Source organism: Monodelphis domestica, chromosome 1, assembly GCF_027887165.1.
Source record: "Monodelphis domestica isolate mMonDom1 chromosome 1, mMonDom1.pri, whole genome shotgun sequence".
Lineage (NCBI taxonomy): Eukaryota > Metazoa > Chordata > Mammalia > Didelphimorphia > Didelphidae > Monodelphis > Monodelphis domestica.
In genome coordinates, this window is record NC_077227.1 from 267,061,821 (window position 1) to 267,080,003 (window position 18,183).

Sequence of the window (18,183 nt, forward strand, 5' to 3'; positions counted from 1 at the left end):
TACCTTCAAAATCATCTCATACATTCTTCTTTTCTCTCTACATCAGAATCACCCTAGATCAGGCTCTTCTCACCTCTCATCTGGACTATTGTTAATAACCTCCTAATTGGTCTCCCAGCCTCAAATTCTCTCCTACTCTAGTCTGTCCCTTACACAGCTTGCCAAAGCATTAGTCTGAATGTTTTTCACATGCTCAGTAAGCATCAATGGCTTCTTATTACCATGAAGATTTAATAAAAAACTCCTCTGTTTGGCATTAAAGCCCCTAACAATATCCAGGTTTCTTTTCTCTCTCTCCTTCATTCACCCTATAGTCCATCCAAAGAGGTTTCCCTCCCCATAAAACACTAACCCATCTCTGTCACTTTGTACAAACTCCCTCATGCCTAGAATGTACATCTATCTGACTCTTATAATCTAGTTTCTTTCAAAGCTGAGCTCAAACCTTACCTCCTCTATGAGGCCTTTGCTGATTTCCTTCTTCCTCCAACTGCCAGTGCCTTCTTCCAAATATGTGTATATTTATGTTATATAAAACAGGTTTTATAAATCACAATGTACACACACATACACAGAGAACAAGAGAGAGAATTTATTTACAGATTTTGCATCTGCTGTCATCACTCAACAACCTCTCCTCTTTTGAAGTTCACTCTAATGTTATTTATCAGACAGTCCAAATTTAGGTGGTTGTTATCTGCTGGCCCCTATATTATTCTTCCTCCTTTCTAAAGGAAATCAGAACCTGGTTAACAATCTTCCTTGACACCCCAAGCCCTATTTTACATAGAGGAATTCAGGATTCATTTAAATACTCATCTCTCCCATTTCCTCATTGGTTTCAATTACTTCTTCTTACTCATCTCTCCACTTCAGTTAATCATAGAGATGTTCCTCTCCTTGATCTCTTCTACAACTATTCTACTTCATGATTGAAGATATTGAATTTTTTTTCCTCATTATAACCTCCTATCAGTCCACCTTTCTCTGTACTTTATTTTTTGTCTTCACCCTGTCCTCTATTCTATCTCCACACCTCATTACTTTCCTATGCCATCTCTCTTGTTCTAGATTCACTTTTCCTCCCCTCCTAGGCTTTTCCTTCTGATTGATTAGTTCAACTTTATATTATGTCCTCTGCTGTTGAATTTTTGTTGTTCTTTTGCCACTCATACCTTTCTGAACAACCACTCTGGGTTATTCCTACTGTGATCTTTCTCTGTTCTTACGTGCTAATAAACTGAGATGGAGAAAGTTAGACAATTTTTGCCAACTAGGTCTACCTTCTATTTATGGACTCTGATCTCAACAAGGCTCTTAATGCCTCTTTACAGTTGTCTTTTTCCTTCTAAATAGATTCTTTGTTCCATTCCTCATAACAGCTGTTCCAAATCTCTTCTGTTTTCTTACCTTCTGTTCTGTTCTGTTGCTTCCTTGTCCCCATACCATCATACCTGAGGAACTTATGTCACTTTATTAAGGAAAAAGTGGCCATTAGCTACAAGCTTCTTTCTCAACTCTTCATCTGATAAATCTTTGACATCATCCCTTATTTTCCTTGTTACTTAAGTCTTTGATGAAGAGGCAGCCCTTTCCTTGACAAGGCTAGCCTCTATATGTAACCCCTTATCTTTTTCAGCAGATTGGTTCCACCATCATCCCCACTTATCTTTCTACTTTTCAACCCTTCCTATCTACTGGTTCCTTCCTTCCTGTCCTCACTGTCTACAAATATACACAAGTTTCTTCAAACCTTAAAAAACAATCCCTTACCCTCTAAGCTATATCTCTACCTTCTTTCTCAGCCAAATTCCTTGAAAAATCTACCTATACTCATTGCTCTCACTTCCTCTCCTTATTTTTCTAAACTCTACACAATCTGATTTCTAGCCTCATCAATGAAATTACCCTCTCCAATGTTACCATTTAGCAAAATCATTTAATTGCCAAATCTGGTGGCATTTTCTCAGTCCGTATTCTTCTTGACACCTTTATAGAATTTCACACAATTAACTAAACTTCCTGATTGAGTATGTTACTCAAGGCTCCACTCTGAACCCTCTTCTCACTAAATATTCTCTTTTTGTGATCATATTCACTCATACGTGTTTATCTATTAACTCTAGGCAGATAGTTACCAGATCTATCTATACAAGTCATTTTCACAAGGTATAATACCATTTTACCAATTGCTTTCCGAGAATTTGAACTTGGTATGCTGTAGCTATCTCAAAGTCTGCATGTCCCAAACAGAACTCATTATCTTTCCTTCTAAACCTACCCTTATTATGAACTTTGCCATTTCTCTAGAGGGTACCACAATGGTACATTCATTCAGGCTTGTTATTTTGGTGTATCATCTTTGTCTCCTCACTGTTTCATTATGTATCTTGTTTTCTGGCAAATCTTGTGTTCTACCTTCACAACATCTCTTGGATTGATCCTCTTTCCTTAACCCAGATGGCCACTACCCTTATTGAGAATCTCATCACTTTTTCCCTAGGTTATTAACAGTTGCTTGTAGTTGGCCACCTTAATTCAAGTCTTTCCCTTTTCCAATTCACATAGCTGCTAACCTTATTTTTCCCAAAGCCCAATAATGACAACATCACACTCCTCTTACTCAGTAAACTCTAATGGGCCCCTATTCACTACTTCCTGAATAAAATATAAAGCCTTTGTTGCATTTAAAGTTCCTCACAACTTGGTTCCAATCAGATTTTTTTAGACTCGTTTATTATTCCCTTTCATGCACATTGCAGACTAACAAAACTGATGTTGCTTTTCTCTTGCCTGGTTGAACTTCATACCTACAAAGCACTTTCTCATCAACTCTCTCTCAGAATCTCTAATTTCATTCAACATTTGGTTTAAGAACTACCTTTTACATGAGAATTTTCTGATTTCTTCTGCCTCCCTTGTTCCCCAGGTACTAGTGATTTTCCTCAATTTTGTATCTAAATTCTTGAGGTCAGAATGTTTCATTTTTGTCTAATTCCTAGAAATAGAACCTGGCACATAGACTTAATAAATACTTATTGATTTTTTTTTGCCCATATTATAGACACAAATATCTTTTGACTGAAGTCCAAGAGGAGCTAAAATATTATTATAACTAAAACACTTACATATTATCTCAGAAAGGTTGGCAATCTACCACCCCTAAAGAGAAGTTTGATTTATTCCAGTATATTTTACATTAGTCTAAAGGAGTATATTTTCAATTTCTCCAAAGTGTAATGAGGAGTGATAGTTTTTCATGTCCTGAACAAGACCATCACAGTTTAATATAATAATTAGTAGTCTCATAAATGCTCATAACATGAGAAATATCTATATTCAAATAAAAATTCAAAATGTTCTAATATGAATGATTTTTTTCCTATATAACTGTTGCTTTGTATTGCTATAGATAACTAGGAGTTGACTTTTAAATGGTATTAGATAACATATTTTATGGTCTTTCCCTGCTTCCATTTTGCATTGGGGAATAAAATTTGCATTAAAAATACCATATTTCAAAATAAATGTTGTCCTAATGGAGCTTTTTTTGTTGTTATACAGAATAAAGAAGACATTGAAAAGGATGAAAAGAAGGATGAAGAGCGACAGAAGTCAAAACGTGGACGTCCCCCTTTGAAGTCCACTCTTCCATCAAATATGTCTTATGGTGTCTCTAAGTCTCCAAACATTGAAGGGAAAATGGGTGCCCGAAGTGCACGAAGCAGCTTACCAGACAGCTCACCTCTGACAAATGGAATGGAAGGTACAGAATTTTAGACCACTTTATTTTTGCATAGTCAAGTTAATAAAAAGTAAAATTTCAATTATTTCAGATTTTTTTTACTCCAAATCGTCTTGGTTTCCAATCTCCAACAATTTTAAAGTAGCAAAGTCTAGGAAAGAAGGATATTTGTTTTGCTGTAACTTTTTAATTTCCAAAAATTGAGTGAGGTTTAATTTAAGAATACCTCAAACACAAACTAGATGTAACAGGAATATTTGCTTCTGAGAGAGAATCATTTGGTAGGCTATAATGCCCAATGTGTGCTTCATATTCTGTAAAAATAAAAGGAATCTTAAAAAAAAACACAACAGAATTAGATTCCTTCTGTATGTTCAGTATATTTTATTAGCCCCAAAGGCTACAGTCTTTGAAGAGAACAAATGCTAAAATATCTTCAAAGCCTTTTTTTTCTTTCTGAAGATCATACAAGGAAACATGATTTCTGCTTGTTTTATACCTTTCTTTCCTACTTCTGTGAACTCATATCATTCCAGAAATATGAAACAGCTATTTTTTTCGTCTTTCAAGAACCTTTTTCTTCTTTCTAATAAACTGCTCATTCATTTTTCTCCATTACCTTATCCAAAAGGATATTTTAGATTATAAACATTCATAAAATGGGGAGGGGGCATGGAATACCCTCATCGATATCTATTTCCTTTAAAACACATTTCTAAGAAAAGGAAATATTAGGTTTGGGGTATTTCTATCTGTTTTTATTTAGACTTTAGGATTCGTGCTCCTTCATTATAAGACTTATCTTTTAAAGATGCTTTATAGTATGAATTAACTAGGATATTACTTTGTCACTGAAAATTTGTTATCACTGACACTCCAGTCTATTTTGACCTTATTCTAAAAGGAACTACTTTGTCAGCAAAAGAAAGATTGCCAAAATTTTTAACCTACTCGCCAAAGAGAACTGTGTTAAAAATTTGATAACTAACTTTAAAACTCTTTGCTTAATCTAGAGATAATTTCTGTATAAGTACCAAATAAAGTTCTGTAATGAAATATTAAATCACTGAACAACTATAACAGTAGATGTTGTTCAATACCTATTAGATACTAGATTCAGAATACTGCTAATGTGCCAAGAGGTAATATCCCAATATTAATCTTTAGATTAGTATAGTGATGTTGCAGATTAAATCAGGATACTAAAGAAAATCTCCAAATAACTATTGTAGTTACATTGATTTTATACTCTCTATTTAGCTAAAGTTTATATGTAAAAATTGGAAAGTCCCCTTAAAATTTTTTAAAAAAATAACTTCTGGTATTTTTTGTTATAAATATCTTTTGAAATCTTTTTATAGCAATATCTTTCTTCCACAGACTCTGCTTCATCTGATAGTGAAATGGAAGACACTTCAGATAAGAATTTAGTAAATGAAGAACTTTCTCCAGAGATTATAGAAGAACTAGAAAAGAGTGAAAAATTTATTGATGACAAGGTAGAAGAAGAAAACCCACAATTCCCACATGTGTTAAAAGAAAATGATAGGACTCAAGTACAGCCTTTGGAAACCTTGAAGTTGGAAGTTGAAGAAAGTGAACAAATAGTGCAAATTTTTGGAAACAAAATGGAGCAAGTAGAAGATATTAAGAAAGAGACAGAAAAATCTCCTAAAGGCAAAGGAAGAAAAAACAAGACAAAAGATCTTTCTCTGGAGACTATAAAGATTTCTCCACTGAGCCAGGATGAAGCAAGAAGTGAATCTTATGTAGAACCTCTTAGTCTAGAAGTTTCTTCTTTAGAAAGTAAAGAGTTTTCCTCTACTACTGAAGATGAGATGGACTCATGCACAAAGGAAAAAAAATTAAAGAGGAAAATATCAGAACAGTCATCACCAGAAAAGAAAATTCGAGTTGAGAATGAGATGGAAGTGCCTGATCTCGTGTCTGAAGAAAGAACCAATGACTATGTTGTATCTGAGGAATTGAAGGAATTAAATTCTGAAGAGCAGCCTGAAATGGAACATGAGGAGATGCCATCATTGATAGCAGAGTCAGAGGAACAAGTTAAAGATGTAGCCAGTGAAAATTTTGACTTTCCATCTGAAGAAACTGAGAATGTTGTAGTAAAAGAAGAAGAAGAAGATGTCATGCCTCTGATTGGACCTGAAACCTTGGTTTGTCATGAAGTGGACCTTGATGACTTGGATGAGAAAGATAAGAACAGTGCTGATGAGGCAGGCACAGAAACACTTGACCCAGTCAGCCCTGTTCCCAACCCCCCTGCCATGCCCCCAGCTGCCCCGCCTGGCTTCTCTGCTCCTTCCCCACTTGCTCTCAGCCAGGAAGAGTCTCGAAGTATCAAAAGTGAAAGTGATATAACCATTGAAGTTGACAGTGTAGCTGAAGAGTCTCAAGAAGGCCTCTGTGAGAGTGAGTCAGCTAATGGATTTGAAGCTAGCACAACATCAAGCACCTGTAGTGTGACTGCCCAAGAAAGAGAAGTCAGAGACAAAGGTAGGTGTTCTCTGAGGATGCATGGTCTATGTGCTGGACATCCCTGACTGCCATCTCTGACACCTGGGAATTTTTAAAGGAAAAAAAAAGCCTTTTCTTTCCTTGGCATTTGGATTCCTAAAACACACATTTGCAAAGATATGGTGATTCATAGCAGTATGATGGAATAAAGGTTGATGCTTAATAGATGTATTTTTTTAATCTCTTTACTTCAGGCCAGAAAAGGCAAAGTGATGGAAATGGTGGATCATTAGCAAAAAAACAAAAACGTCCTCCCAAACGAACAAGTGCTACTGTCAAAAATGAAAAAAATGGCACAGGTAGGCCTCTTCTTACCATTTGCTTCTATACTTTTCATTCATTCCAGAGTTTCTTAGTTTCTTCATCATTTTCAAGATGAATAATTTGCCATTGCTCTGTGTGTACCTGTGTCTGTTTAAATTAAAAAAAAATTTTTTAATCTAGTTCTGTAGTTCACATCTTAATTACTAAAGTCACTGAAATTATATTGTCAGCTTCCTCTTTTCACTTTTTCTTATTTTTATAATAATTTAATATTAACCAAACATGCTCCTCAGAAATATTAAATGAATGAAATAATTTTATAGGAGTTTTATTTGTCCTATTAAATTTAGGTTTTTAAATGAGAATTTTTAACTTCAGTTAATAGAACTAGTCTCTTAGACCAACAGGATTTTTTTTTTCAGGCATAAGGAAATTACTTAGGTGAATGAGGCCCCAACACAGTCATACATATATATCACATATCATGGATACATTTTTGTGAAAAATAAGTATAGAGAAATTCTTGAAAAATCATTTTTTGTGTGGAAAAACCATAATTTTAGAGGTTTAATTTTTTATTTTAGAGTCTAGGTCAAAGCCTATTGAAACACCTTTTCGAATTATTGTTACATTAATGATTAAAATGAGTGCATTACTGACTACATACAATTTTAAATCTTTGTTGTACAGAAGTTTTTGTTGTATTTGACCTGTAGTAATTTAAGGCAAAGATATTACCTTTTTTGATATCTTTCAAGTATTTCTAGCCATTAAGGAACTTCTGCCATATGTCAGTGTGTGGTGGGATGGGGAAAGTAGAATATTCTATGTCTGAGATGATTTAGTATACCTCTTTTGGTAGCCAATTTACTCACAGGAAGTAGCACTGAGAAAACAGCATATTATTCCAGAGAATACATAACATTTTGCTAAGTGTATTTATTTCCACATGGTGACTAGATACAAAGGTGTTTGTGTTTTTAAGTGTTTTGGGGGAGTACTTTTATTTAGTCCTTCAGAAAGACTTTAGAAAAGAGGTGAAAAGAAGTTAACTATTGATAACATAGATTAACAAAATATAATGAAAACCACATTGAGTTTATATCACCACTCAAAACTGCATAAAGCAAAACACTATCTTGCCAATTAGATGCTGTCATTTTAACATCAAATATTATAATTCAAACCCTATTTTCTTTTTTGTTACTTGAAGAAAGCTACATTTGACCTTCCCTTCATTTGGTGACTGTTAATTCACTATCCATTTTTCCTATCTCTGCTTTGAACACATGACATTGTCAGCAGCCTCTGATGGGATTCTTTCTCTTGTTATAGGACAAAGCAGTGATAGTGAAGACCTTCCTGTCCCAGACAGTACAAGTAAATGCACGCCAGTAAAACACATACACGTGGCAAAGCCCCCAAAGCTTGCTCGATCTCCAGCAAGAATGATGTCGCCTCACATCAAAGATGGAGACAAGGAAAAACACCGAGACAAGCATCAAAATTCATCCCCTAGGGCATATAAGTGGAGTTTTCAACTTAGTAAGAAACATTTTAAAAACATTCATTCCAGAATTTTTAACTAGTAATGTAGTTCTCTGGAAATGGTCATCATTTATGAACTTAAGAGTTTTTGCCTTCCTGTATGTGCTTTTTAATATAAAAATAGTGACTTAAAGGTGAACTTAGCTAGAAAATGAGACAGAAGAGTCATTGCATACATATCTGAAAAATCCAAACATGCCACTTTTTTATGGACCAGGCAATAATAATCCATAAGAGGCAGTAGGATATGATGAATAATAGATAATAGGTTAACCTCAGGCAGGGAGAGCTGGCTTCAATTCTTGCTACTGGTACATACTAACTAAAGCTGGAGGAGCCACTCTTGGTATCCTAGACAATGGTATAAGTTGCTTATTTACATTGTTAAAAGGGATTTACTTCCTTGAAAGATCCATATACTGACAAAATCATAAATCTAGATTTAAAAAATACATAATAATAACTATAATCTGCTAGTTATTTTAACTGAGGATGGAAATGTTCAACAAGATCTTTTATGAATTCATTAATTATTCTGTGTTCATAGATATTAAGTATTAAGATATTAGTATCATCATTTTAGTGACTTACATGGCATTTGTTCTGATTGCTGAATTGAATTATTAATAGAAGTGTCTTCTCTAGTAAACTGTTTTTCATCTCAGGAATATTTTCTTTTTTTTTCTAGATGAACTAGACAATATGAACAGTACAGAGAGGATCTCTTTTCTACAAGAAAAATTGCAGGAAATAAGAAAATATTATATGTCATTGAAATCAGAAGTAGCAACTATAGACAGAAGGAGAAAAAGATTAAAAAAGAAAGATAGAGAAGGTAATTTTTATCAAAAGTTCCTCCTTTTTTTGCCCTTCTAAATCATGTTGTATTTATAAAATAATCTTGTGTGGTAGCTTTGAAAAATGAGTAATCTTGAAACAGGTTACCTTTCAATATTGGTCAATTAGTTTCTTGCTGTTTTAGATATTTTGTTGTGATTATTGAAATGAATAATAAGTCATAAGCATGGGCTCAGCAGAACAAGCCCCTTGAGAGCAACACGTTTGGTAAACACTAAATTTTACGGCATTAAAATGTCTTCATGAAAGCAAATGGTTCATTAAGGAAAGAACTTTCTTTAAAATTCGCAGACTGAATAATTTGTCAAGATAGCTTCTCTAGTAGTTTCAAACATATAAGGTACAGTCCTTTGCCCTCCAGAAATCCAGTCTAGTATGAAAGATAAATATCTGTGCAAGTAACTATATAATCCAATATAACATGCATTTTATTAAGCACCTTTTATATAACAGGCACTACTAGCCCCTTTTGCATTAAAAATTACAAAATGGGGGGCAGCCAGGTCATTCAGTGGATTGAGAGCCAGACCTAGAGACAATTGGTCCTCAATTCAAATCTGGATTCAAATGTACAAGCTGTGTGCTTGGGTAAGCCATATAACCCCAGTTGTCTACCCCTTACTATTCTCTACCTTAGAACTGATATTTAATATTAATTCTAAGACAGCAGGTGAGGGTTTTAAAAAAATGAGGAAAAACTTTTAGCCTCAAGAAACCCATTGTCTAAGGGGAATACAATATGTACACAGATAAATATGTACATAATTTGAGGAGAAGGAAGAGAATACTAACAAATTAGGAAAATTTGCTGTAGAAGTTGTCATTGGAACTGAGCATTGGAAGACACTACAGATTTCAAAGATGCAGAGGTGAAGATAACAAATATTGTAGACATGAATTGTCTTGTACATGGGAGCAGGAGTAGAGTGCTCAGTTGAACAATTATGTATTATCAATAGGAGCTGTATTTGCTATTATAGGAGGTTTTGTCCATTGATTCCCATTATTTACAGGGTATATATGTATATATTTATATACATACATACACAGTACAGTTATATGTAGACCCAACAATATGTCTTTTCCAGGGACCAATCTAAGTACATAGAATTTCATCACTGGTTAATTGGCTTTTTGGTGGTACATTCCTTGACCATGGCAGCCCATGAAACAAAAATATAATTGGTCCTTCAAGGTCTACTTCCATTTTTGTAGTGACTGGTAGAATGTCAGAGAAGAGCCAAAGGGTACTAAATCATAGATTTTAAGCTATAAACATTAATATATCTTGTGCTACCCTATAGGGATAATCTTTATCTGGTGACCAAGGCATTATAAAAAATGCATTATAGATATATGTTGCCATTCTATTAATAAAATGAAGCTTAATATAAAGGGAAGGATGGTACACAGCCTCTCCTTGGAGAAGGAGATAAAGGAAATGACTTTATTATACATTCAAAGACAACAAGAAACATAATTTCATGGGACATTTGGTCCTGTCATATTGCAGTACTTGTTTGTGATAATTATTTGCAAAAAGACCACCATGAATTATAATTGTAACTTTATGCATCTTACTGGGATGAGTTAGAGAAATTCTATAAAGAATAAAATAAAATCCTCCAGATTCAACCAAAATATACTTTGCCTGCTCAGTGACTTTAATGCCAAACTAAGTGGGAGGACAGCAGAATTACATCAAAAGATACAGTTCAGGAATAAGAAAAAGCTAAGCCAAAGACTTGTAGACTACTCGGAAACCTCATGTATATATATACATATATAATATGTGTGTGTGAGTGTGTGTGTATATATTTATATAGATATAGATATAGATATATAGATATCTATCAAGAATACTTCAAGAAGAGTTAGGGCACAGTAGACACTGGAAGTACTGAATAACCTCACAAAAAAATAAAATTTGATTATATTTAACTGACATAAATTATTCTACCAATGTAGGAGTAATTCCTAAATCAGTTATCTATGTACAGTACAACCAACAATTAGCACATGATTCAATATTTATTTGAAAAACTGGGAGAATTAAAACAGGAAAAAAATGTGGCATGCTATCAAAATATTTCCAACTTGACCTATTTTTTTTTTTTTAATAAAATCCTTGCTTTCAGTCTTGGAGTCACTACTGTATATTGGCTCCAAGGCAGAAGAGTGGTAAGGGCTAGGCAATGGGGGTCAAGTGACTTGCCCAGGGTCACACAGCTAGGAAGTGGCTGAGGTCAGATTTGAACCTAGGACCTCCCGTCTCTAGGCCTGGCTCTCAATCCACTGAGCTACCCAGCTGCCCCCTAACTTGACCTATTTTAAAAGTTTCTAATGATGAAAAATCCAAGATGATTTGAGGAATAGCTATGAACACCACATGATTAAAGATTTCTTAAAGAAATTTAGACAATATAAATCAGTTACCAGCAAACTGATCTTGCCAAGGTGAGACAGATGCCAACTAAAGACAACAAAATCAGTTTAGAATATAAACTCAGATTGTAAAATTTTACTGAAATGGGTTGGTAGAAGTTTCTGAGGACTTTATCTTATAAAACATTTTTTTAAACCTTTACTTTCCATATTAGAATCAATACCATGGATTGATTGATTGTAGGCAGAAGGGCAGTAAGAGCTAGGCAATGAGGGACAAGTGACTTGCTCACAGTCACACATAGTGTCTGAGGCTAGATTTGAACCCAGGATCTCCTATCTCTAGGCCTGGCTGCCTATCCACTGAGCTGCCCCCATCTCATAAAACATTAAGATGTAATAAAGAACAAAGCATGTTTAAAGATAGATTAATAGACCCAAGTAAGCAATATAATCCTGAGGACATTTAAAAACTTATCTAGAGAAAAAAATGATGAAAAAGGAAAAGATCTGAGAAGATTTTTATAATCTGCTTTTGAAATTGTCAAAGTCACTTAGACTTTTAATATGACAGCCTAAAATTTGTTAAAGAAGAAAATGGAAATGAAAATTTTTTAAAATAGGAAAAAGTACCAAGTATTAAAAGAGAGGTCTTAGTAGAGGTGATATTTTGAGGGCATCTGAGGGATGAATTTCCAAGTTATCTTTAAGAGGAAAAATAAAAGTGGTTAAAAAATCTTAGCTTAGCCTATAAAGACAGAAATGTGGTCCACCAGCCCAAGATACTCATATTCTAATAGGGGAGAAAAACACACATACAGTTCTATCTGTATATGATGAATACATTGTATGGGGGAAGTAATCTCAGAAGGAAGGCACTTTCACTGAGAGAGATGGAAAATACCTCTTACAGAATAGTAGATTTTATCTGGGACTAGGAACAGTCACTAAAACTGAAAATGCCAGAATTTGGGAAATGAGTGTCATAATATGGAACAGCAAGAAAACTATGTAGTGGGAAGCAAAGTGTAAGAAGATTGTAAAAGTAGCAAGGGATTAAATTACAAAAGTTTTTAAATGCCAAGCAAAGAATTTTATATTTTATATTGGTGGTAATGGGGAGCCTGTGGAGTATTTTTGAGTAAGTGTCATTATCAGACTTGCATATTCAGAAGATTGCTTTGACAGCTAAGTAGAGGATAGACTGAATTGGGGAGAGAATTGAAGTAGGGAGACAAAGCAGAAGGCTATTTTGATAGTCTTAGTGTAAGGGTCTTTGCCAGATTGGTGACATAGACCTCATTTTACAAGCAAACTCAACACATTCAAATTCAGTTATATATCAGCATTAAAAAAAATAAAGGCAGGAAAACATTAACATTTTTAAATTATATACTAAATCAAAACTATTTCTTCAAGTGGCATAACACACCACACAGTTCATTCGGTCACACTCATTCTTGCTCTGAGAAGCATTAGTGTAAGTCATCACATTGTTTTGCAACAGACATTAACTCCCACATCAGTCTTTGTCCATAGTTCTTGCTTTTAATAAGTTGTGCCTGTTATCAGAGCACAGCTTCTCTTTGTCTCATTAATGCTATTTAGTCATTAATAATGACCCCAAAGTACAAGAGTAGTGATGCTGGTAGCTCTGATAAGCCTAAGAAAAGTTGGAAAGTGACAAGGTATGTTCATATAAGAAATACTTATTAAATAATGGGGTTTGCTGTTATATGAAGGGTCTTGGAACATATTGGGCACATAAAATAAGGGCCTGCTGTACATGACACATATTATAAAGATAGAATTCTTAGAACTTGGTAACTGATTGGATACAAAGGAGAAGAGAAGAGTTGAGGTTAACATCTAAGTTGTGAGCCTGATTAACTAGGATGGTAATACTCTCAACAGTAATAAGGAAGTTAGGTCAGGTGTGGGGAGGATGTCTAGTTTTAAACATGCTGAGTTGCAGGTATTTATGGAATATCTGGTTCTAGATATCCAAAAGGCAGTTGGACTTGTGAGCCTGTACAAATAGATCTGAGAATCATCTGCATAGAAATAATGGTCATTGCATCCATGGGAGCTTATGATAACCACTTCATGAAATAGTACAGATGGAAGGTAGCCTAGAGTCCAAATATAGAGCCTTGGGTGACACAGCCCTAGTTAATAGGCATGCCTAAGATGAAGATCCAGCCATGGAAGAGTCAGAAGGAACTGTCATACAGGAGAACCAGAAAAGAAAGCAATTAAGAGAATATAAATAAATATTATCAACCTATATGCCTACTTTGCAATACCTACATGATTATTATGAAAGTAATATTTTTTATGTAAAGAGCCATGTTGGATATCAATATGAGATAGGGGCAGGTAGGTTTTTTGCAAGAAATATTCTACAGCAGACCTCATCTTTACAATCACCCAGAATCCTTGAATCTGAGATTTGAAAAGAGAGCATAGCAGCAATCTAGTCTAATCCATACCTAAAAGGAATGCCCATATCATACCTGACAATTAGTACTCTAGACTTTGCTTAAAGATTTCCAAGTACAAGAAACCTAACATTTTCCAAGGCAGCTCAAGTCTATTTTTATGTAGCTATAATTCTTAGGAATTTTTTTTTCCAGAAATCAAGCATATTTATGCCTCTGTCCAACAAAAAAATTTTCCCTTTATTCTTGGTTTTGCTTCTGTGACCAAAAACAATAAATTTAATCCCTCTTACATATGTCTATCCTTTAAATATTTGAAGAGCCAACTTAGTCCCCTTGAATCTTCTCTTCTTGGGACTAAACATGTCCATCAGTTTCTTCACCCAATCTTCATGTGGTTTAGACTAAAGGTCTTTTGCTGTCCTAGTTAATGCCCAATTGATTGAAAGGTGTAGAGCGTACAAGATGTCACTTTTTGTTTGATTAAATAGAGCAATGTCCTCTTTCATAGACTCTTTTCCAATTAATTGTCTTCCATGCATGTCATAATCATTCAAAATTCTGAAGATGAAACAACAGAGATAACTTGTACTTTCAGATTCCTAATATTAAATGAGGCATAAGACAGGAGATACGTAATTGCCAAAAGTGATTATCACTCTCATAGATAATAGCCAGCACAGAGTTCATATGGAAGAGGTATTCCTCATAGATGGCGAGGTCCTCTAGGTGCTCCTGTTTTTCAATAGCATCTTGATGATTATATCAAGTCCCACAACACTGCAGAGCCTCTTCATTAAAATACATAATCACTCAAGAGTTCCAAATGGATGAAAAATGTTTTTTTAGACCACAATGTATAGTTGGGTGGACAATTCATAGAATTCATCTATCAATTTTTGTTCTGTGGCCAGACCTTACAAATGGACAATTGATCTGAGCTCAGAATTGAACATTTGAAGGGGAATTGATTGTACTATTTTTGGAAAATTGAATGATACCTTTAATTACTCCATGTTTCTCATGAGTAGAAAGTTCTATTTTTTTTTTATTCTGCAAGTCATTTTGTATGGCTGCAAGCCATAATATATACTACAATCTCCAGGGGCATAGTGAGCACAGTAATGCTAACACATATTCCAGACGATGAATTGTGCCAGAGAATTACTATTTAAAGGACATCACGGTGGGGCAGCTGGGTGATTCAGTGGATCGAGAGTGAGGCCCAGAGATGGGAAGTCCTGAGTCCAAATCTGACCTCAGACACTTCCTAGCTGTATGATCTTGGACAAGTCACTTAACCCCCATTGCTTAGCTCTCACCACTCTTCTGCCTTGGAATCAAAGACAGAAGGTAAAAGCTTTAAATAAATAAATAATAAAGGACATCACTGGAGGAAATGTATGCCAGGGGAAAAAGTTGGACTGTTCACATAATGGGAATGAGAGATAACTGTGGTATGTGTTCACACATTCTGATGTATGTTACCTATATTAATGAGATCACAGGCTTATTGAAATGTAGTTTCATAGCTGTCATATAAATAGGGCTCAGTACCATAAGTGGTAGAAACTAAGAACTTAGATGAGGGAAAAGTTAATATTCACTGATTGATCAGGGAGATTCCTCCTGGGAGGATGGGACTTTGGAAGTGGGTTGCAAAAGATTTGTAGAATTTCAGCAGACTGAAGAGTTACATCAGCAACAATAAAAAAGAAGGGGGAAAGGAGTGTAAAAGGAACAGTGGTAAAAATTCAAGAATAACATTATATGGCATTTCTCAGTATTTTTTTTTTGGTATATGTGTACAATTTTTAGCTAACTGGCCTTGTCCTTAAGGGCAACCAATGTCATTGAGTTGAGCCAAAAAAAATTTTCTCAGCACTTTTACTACCTTTGTGTAGCATCTTGTTATTTTTCATCAATGCCTTTTTAAAAAAAATACAAGGTATTTCCCAACCAAATTTTAAATACTCTCCTTACAAGAGATAGTCCCTAAAAATTTAAGCAAAGTCACCTTATATACAGCATTTTAAGAATCTCTCATCATTTGAAGTATTTTACATGTTCAGAAATTTCTTTTTTAACTTAGTATCTATTTTCTTTGTGTGTTTAGTTTTCAGTTTCTTATTTTTTATTCCACAGTGTCTCATGCAGGGGCCTCAATGTCATCTGCTTCATCAGACACTGGAATGAGTCCATCATCATCATCTCCCCCACAAAACGTGCTTGCTGTAGAATGCAGGTGATAAATACTTTCTCTGCCTTCCCAGCAGTTTGCTGCCATGGACATAAATCCTTAAACCCTGAAATACAACCACAGAAAGCACTCAACTGGTTTAACATTGCCAAGTATATCCTGTACACTTTTCCACTGCTGGATTGTATCGGTTTCCCCCTCCCCCCCTTTTTTTCTGTGTGTGTGTGTGTGTGTTTTCTTTCTGTTGCAAAAAGAGAAAAATAAGCTGATTGATAATTGAAGGTTAGGCAATCTGCCACATTTGTCGTCATTTTTCCCCTTAATATTTGTTTATGTTTATGTTGATACAGAGAAAGGGCACTTAGCAAATTTGAATTGTCTAACAAAGTTTTTCAGGTGTTATATAGAAATCATAGACAAGCAAGTGCACACAACAAACATCAAAATACTATCCAGCTGAATAGTTACTGCTGCACTTTCACCAAGTTGTATTTAATTCTTGGTGAGTAGGTTTTTTGTTTTGTTTTTGTTTTTGTTTTTTGGTTCTTTTGTGTGGAAGCACTTGCTATACAGAACTGCCAAAGTATGTGTTCAGCAGTGTGCCCAGTTTTAAAGGTGTAAATGGGACAAAATAAATTGTGAAAGGAAGCGTAGTTGACTGAAAACTACCGTTGTAATAAGTCTTCCACTTTTTATAGGATTTTTGAGCACACAATTATGCAAATATTTTAATGTTTATTAATGTTTACAGTGGAATTGTGAATAAGTTTTCAGTGGACTATCTTATTCCTTGACAAAAATATTTTGTCTTTTTTCTATGTAATTTCAGAGTTTTTATTTTGTTACAAAAAGACAAAAATGAAATATATAACAACAATGAAGTTATTTAACAAGATTTCTAAAGCTGAAATTTTTGTGTAAAATAAGGTATTATCTTGCAACTTGTTAAATATATTTATTCAGACATTGGATGTTGTATTTTTATGTATTTTTTAAAATATTAATAAAATTGAAAAAAATAAAATTCTAGGTTAGTTCGCTCTTTCGATTAAACATAACTCTCAGCTGTAACTTTTACAGGAGGTTGTATCCAATAGCCTTGCCTGTATATGAAGTGGGTCTGTCTCTTAAATCTTCAACAGTATAGAACTGTAACCGGGCATCTGGATTATTAAAATATGTCCTTGTTTTGAAACTTTGGCAGTCCTAGTACTTAAACTGTTTTGAAGATCAAATTTTTTTGGTTGCCCTTAAGATGCTTTGTCACAGTTTTTATGTTTGCTATACTGCCGAATGAATTTATATCTCCCAAAGTTGAGATGCAACAAATAAAGTAAAGCAACTATGTATGCTCTGTTTGTGGATTGTCCCACAAACTGATACATTTTGTAAATAATTCTTCCAAAACCATGTATTTAAAACAGTTTGCATATACATTATGTATAAAAGTGATTTTTTTATCAATTTTTTTATTCATGTTTGTACATTGAAAGGAGGTTTTTTAACCCCCTTTTCTGTGTTTAATATGCTGTAGAGTAAATAACATAGATGCTCTAGACTGTATATCAGGATATTATGATTCACAACAACAGAAAGTCAGAGCTAAACACTAGTGATGGGGTAGCATTACTAAAATCGTTGTTTCTTGAAATTTCTTTCATCTTACCACATTGTGAACTTGTGATTCAGATTCCATTTTCGCAGAGAATTAAAAACAAAAAAATACTCTTGTAAAATGCACTTTTCTGTCTTTTATTTAGCAAAGCAGAAGTATTTCAATGTAAAGTAAAAATGGAGCTCAGTGGGCAGCATTAATAAAGGCTATGTTTTAAACATAGGCTTTACATTTTCAGTTTTCACTAAATGATAATTACTCTTTTAAGTGCCAGTAATTTATACTTATGAAATCAAAATATTAAAAAGTCAAAAGTTTCTATGTAACTTTATAATCTTCCTCAAAACAAAAATTTTGTTTTACATGTAGAAATGAATAGATCCTGACAGTGGCAAATTAGGAGCTAATAGTGAATTACAGTTTGTAAAATACTGTCTGTTTTCCATTAATAAGATTGATATCTTTGACATCTGAACATAAATACTAAATTGCTGACAAAAATAGAAATACCTAAAAGTATACTTAAGCAGTTACATAATCATTGTTCTTTTTCAAATCAGGTGCTGCAAAGCACAGCTCTCATCATTTG

The 18,183-nt window shown here is 34.2% G+C and overlaps 1 protein-coding gene across 8 annotated transcripts in view; it reads left to right on the top strand.

Moving 5' to 3' along the window:
• Positions 1–17,715, top strand: part of ARID4A (AT-rich interaction domain 4A) — an 80,813-nt gene extending 63,098 nt beyond the window's left edge. For 5 of the 8 annotated variants that reach the window (XM_056810819.1, XM_056810818.1, XM_016422140.2 and 2 more), the window contains 6 exons: positions 3,565–3,766; positions 5,126–6,262; positions 6,478–6,582; positions 7,883–8,092; positions 8,784–8,930; positions 15,925–17,715. In XM_056810819.1, coding sequence (XP_056666797.1) covers positions 3,565–3,766; positions 5,126–6,262; positions 6,478–6,582; positions 7,883–8,092; positions 8,784–8,930; positions 15,925–16,028 — 1,905 coding nt within the window. In that variant the 3' untranslated portion in view covers positions 16,029–17,715. The remainder of the gene's footprint in view (positions 1–3,564; positions 3,767–5,125; positions 6,263–6,477; positions 6,583–7,882; positions 8,093–8,783; positions 8,931–15,924) is intronic. The other 3 variants (XM_056810821.1, XM_056810820.1, XM_007472952.3) reach the window with 1 other exon arrangement.
• Positions 17,716–18,183: the final 468 nt, after the last annotated feature.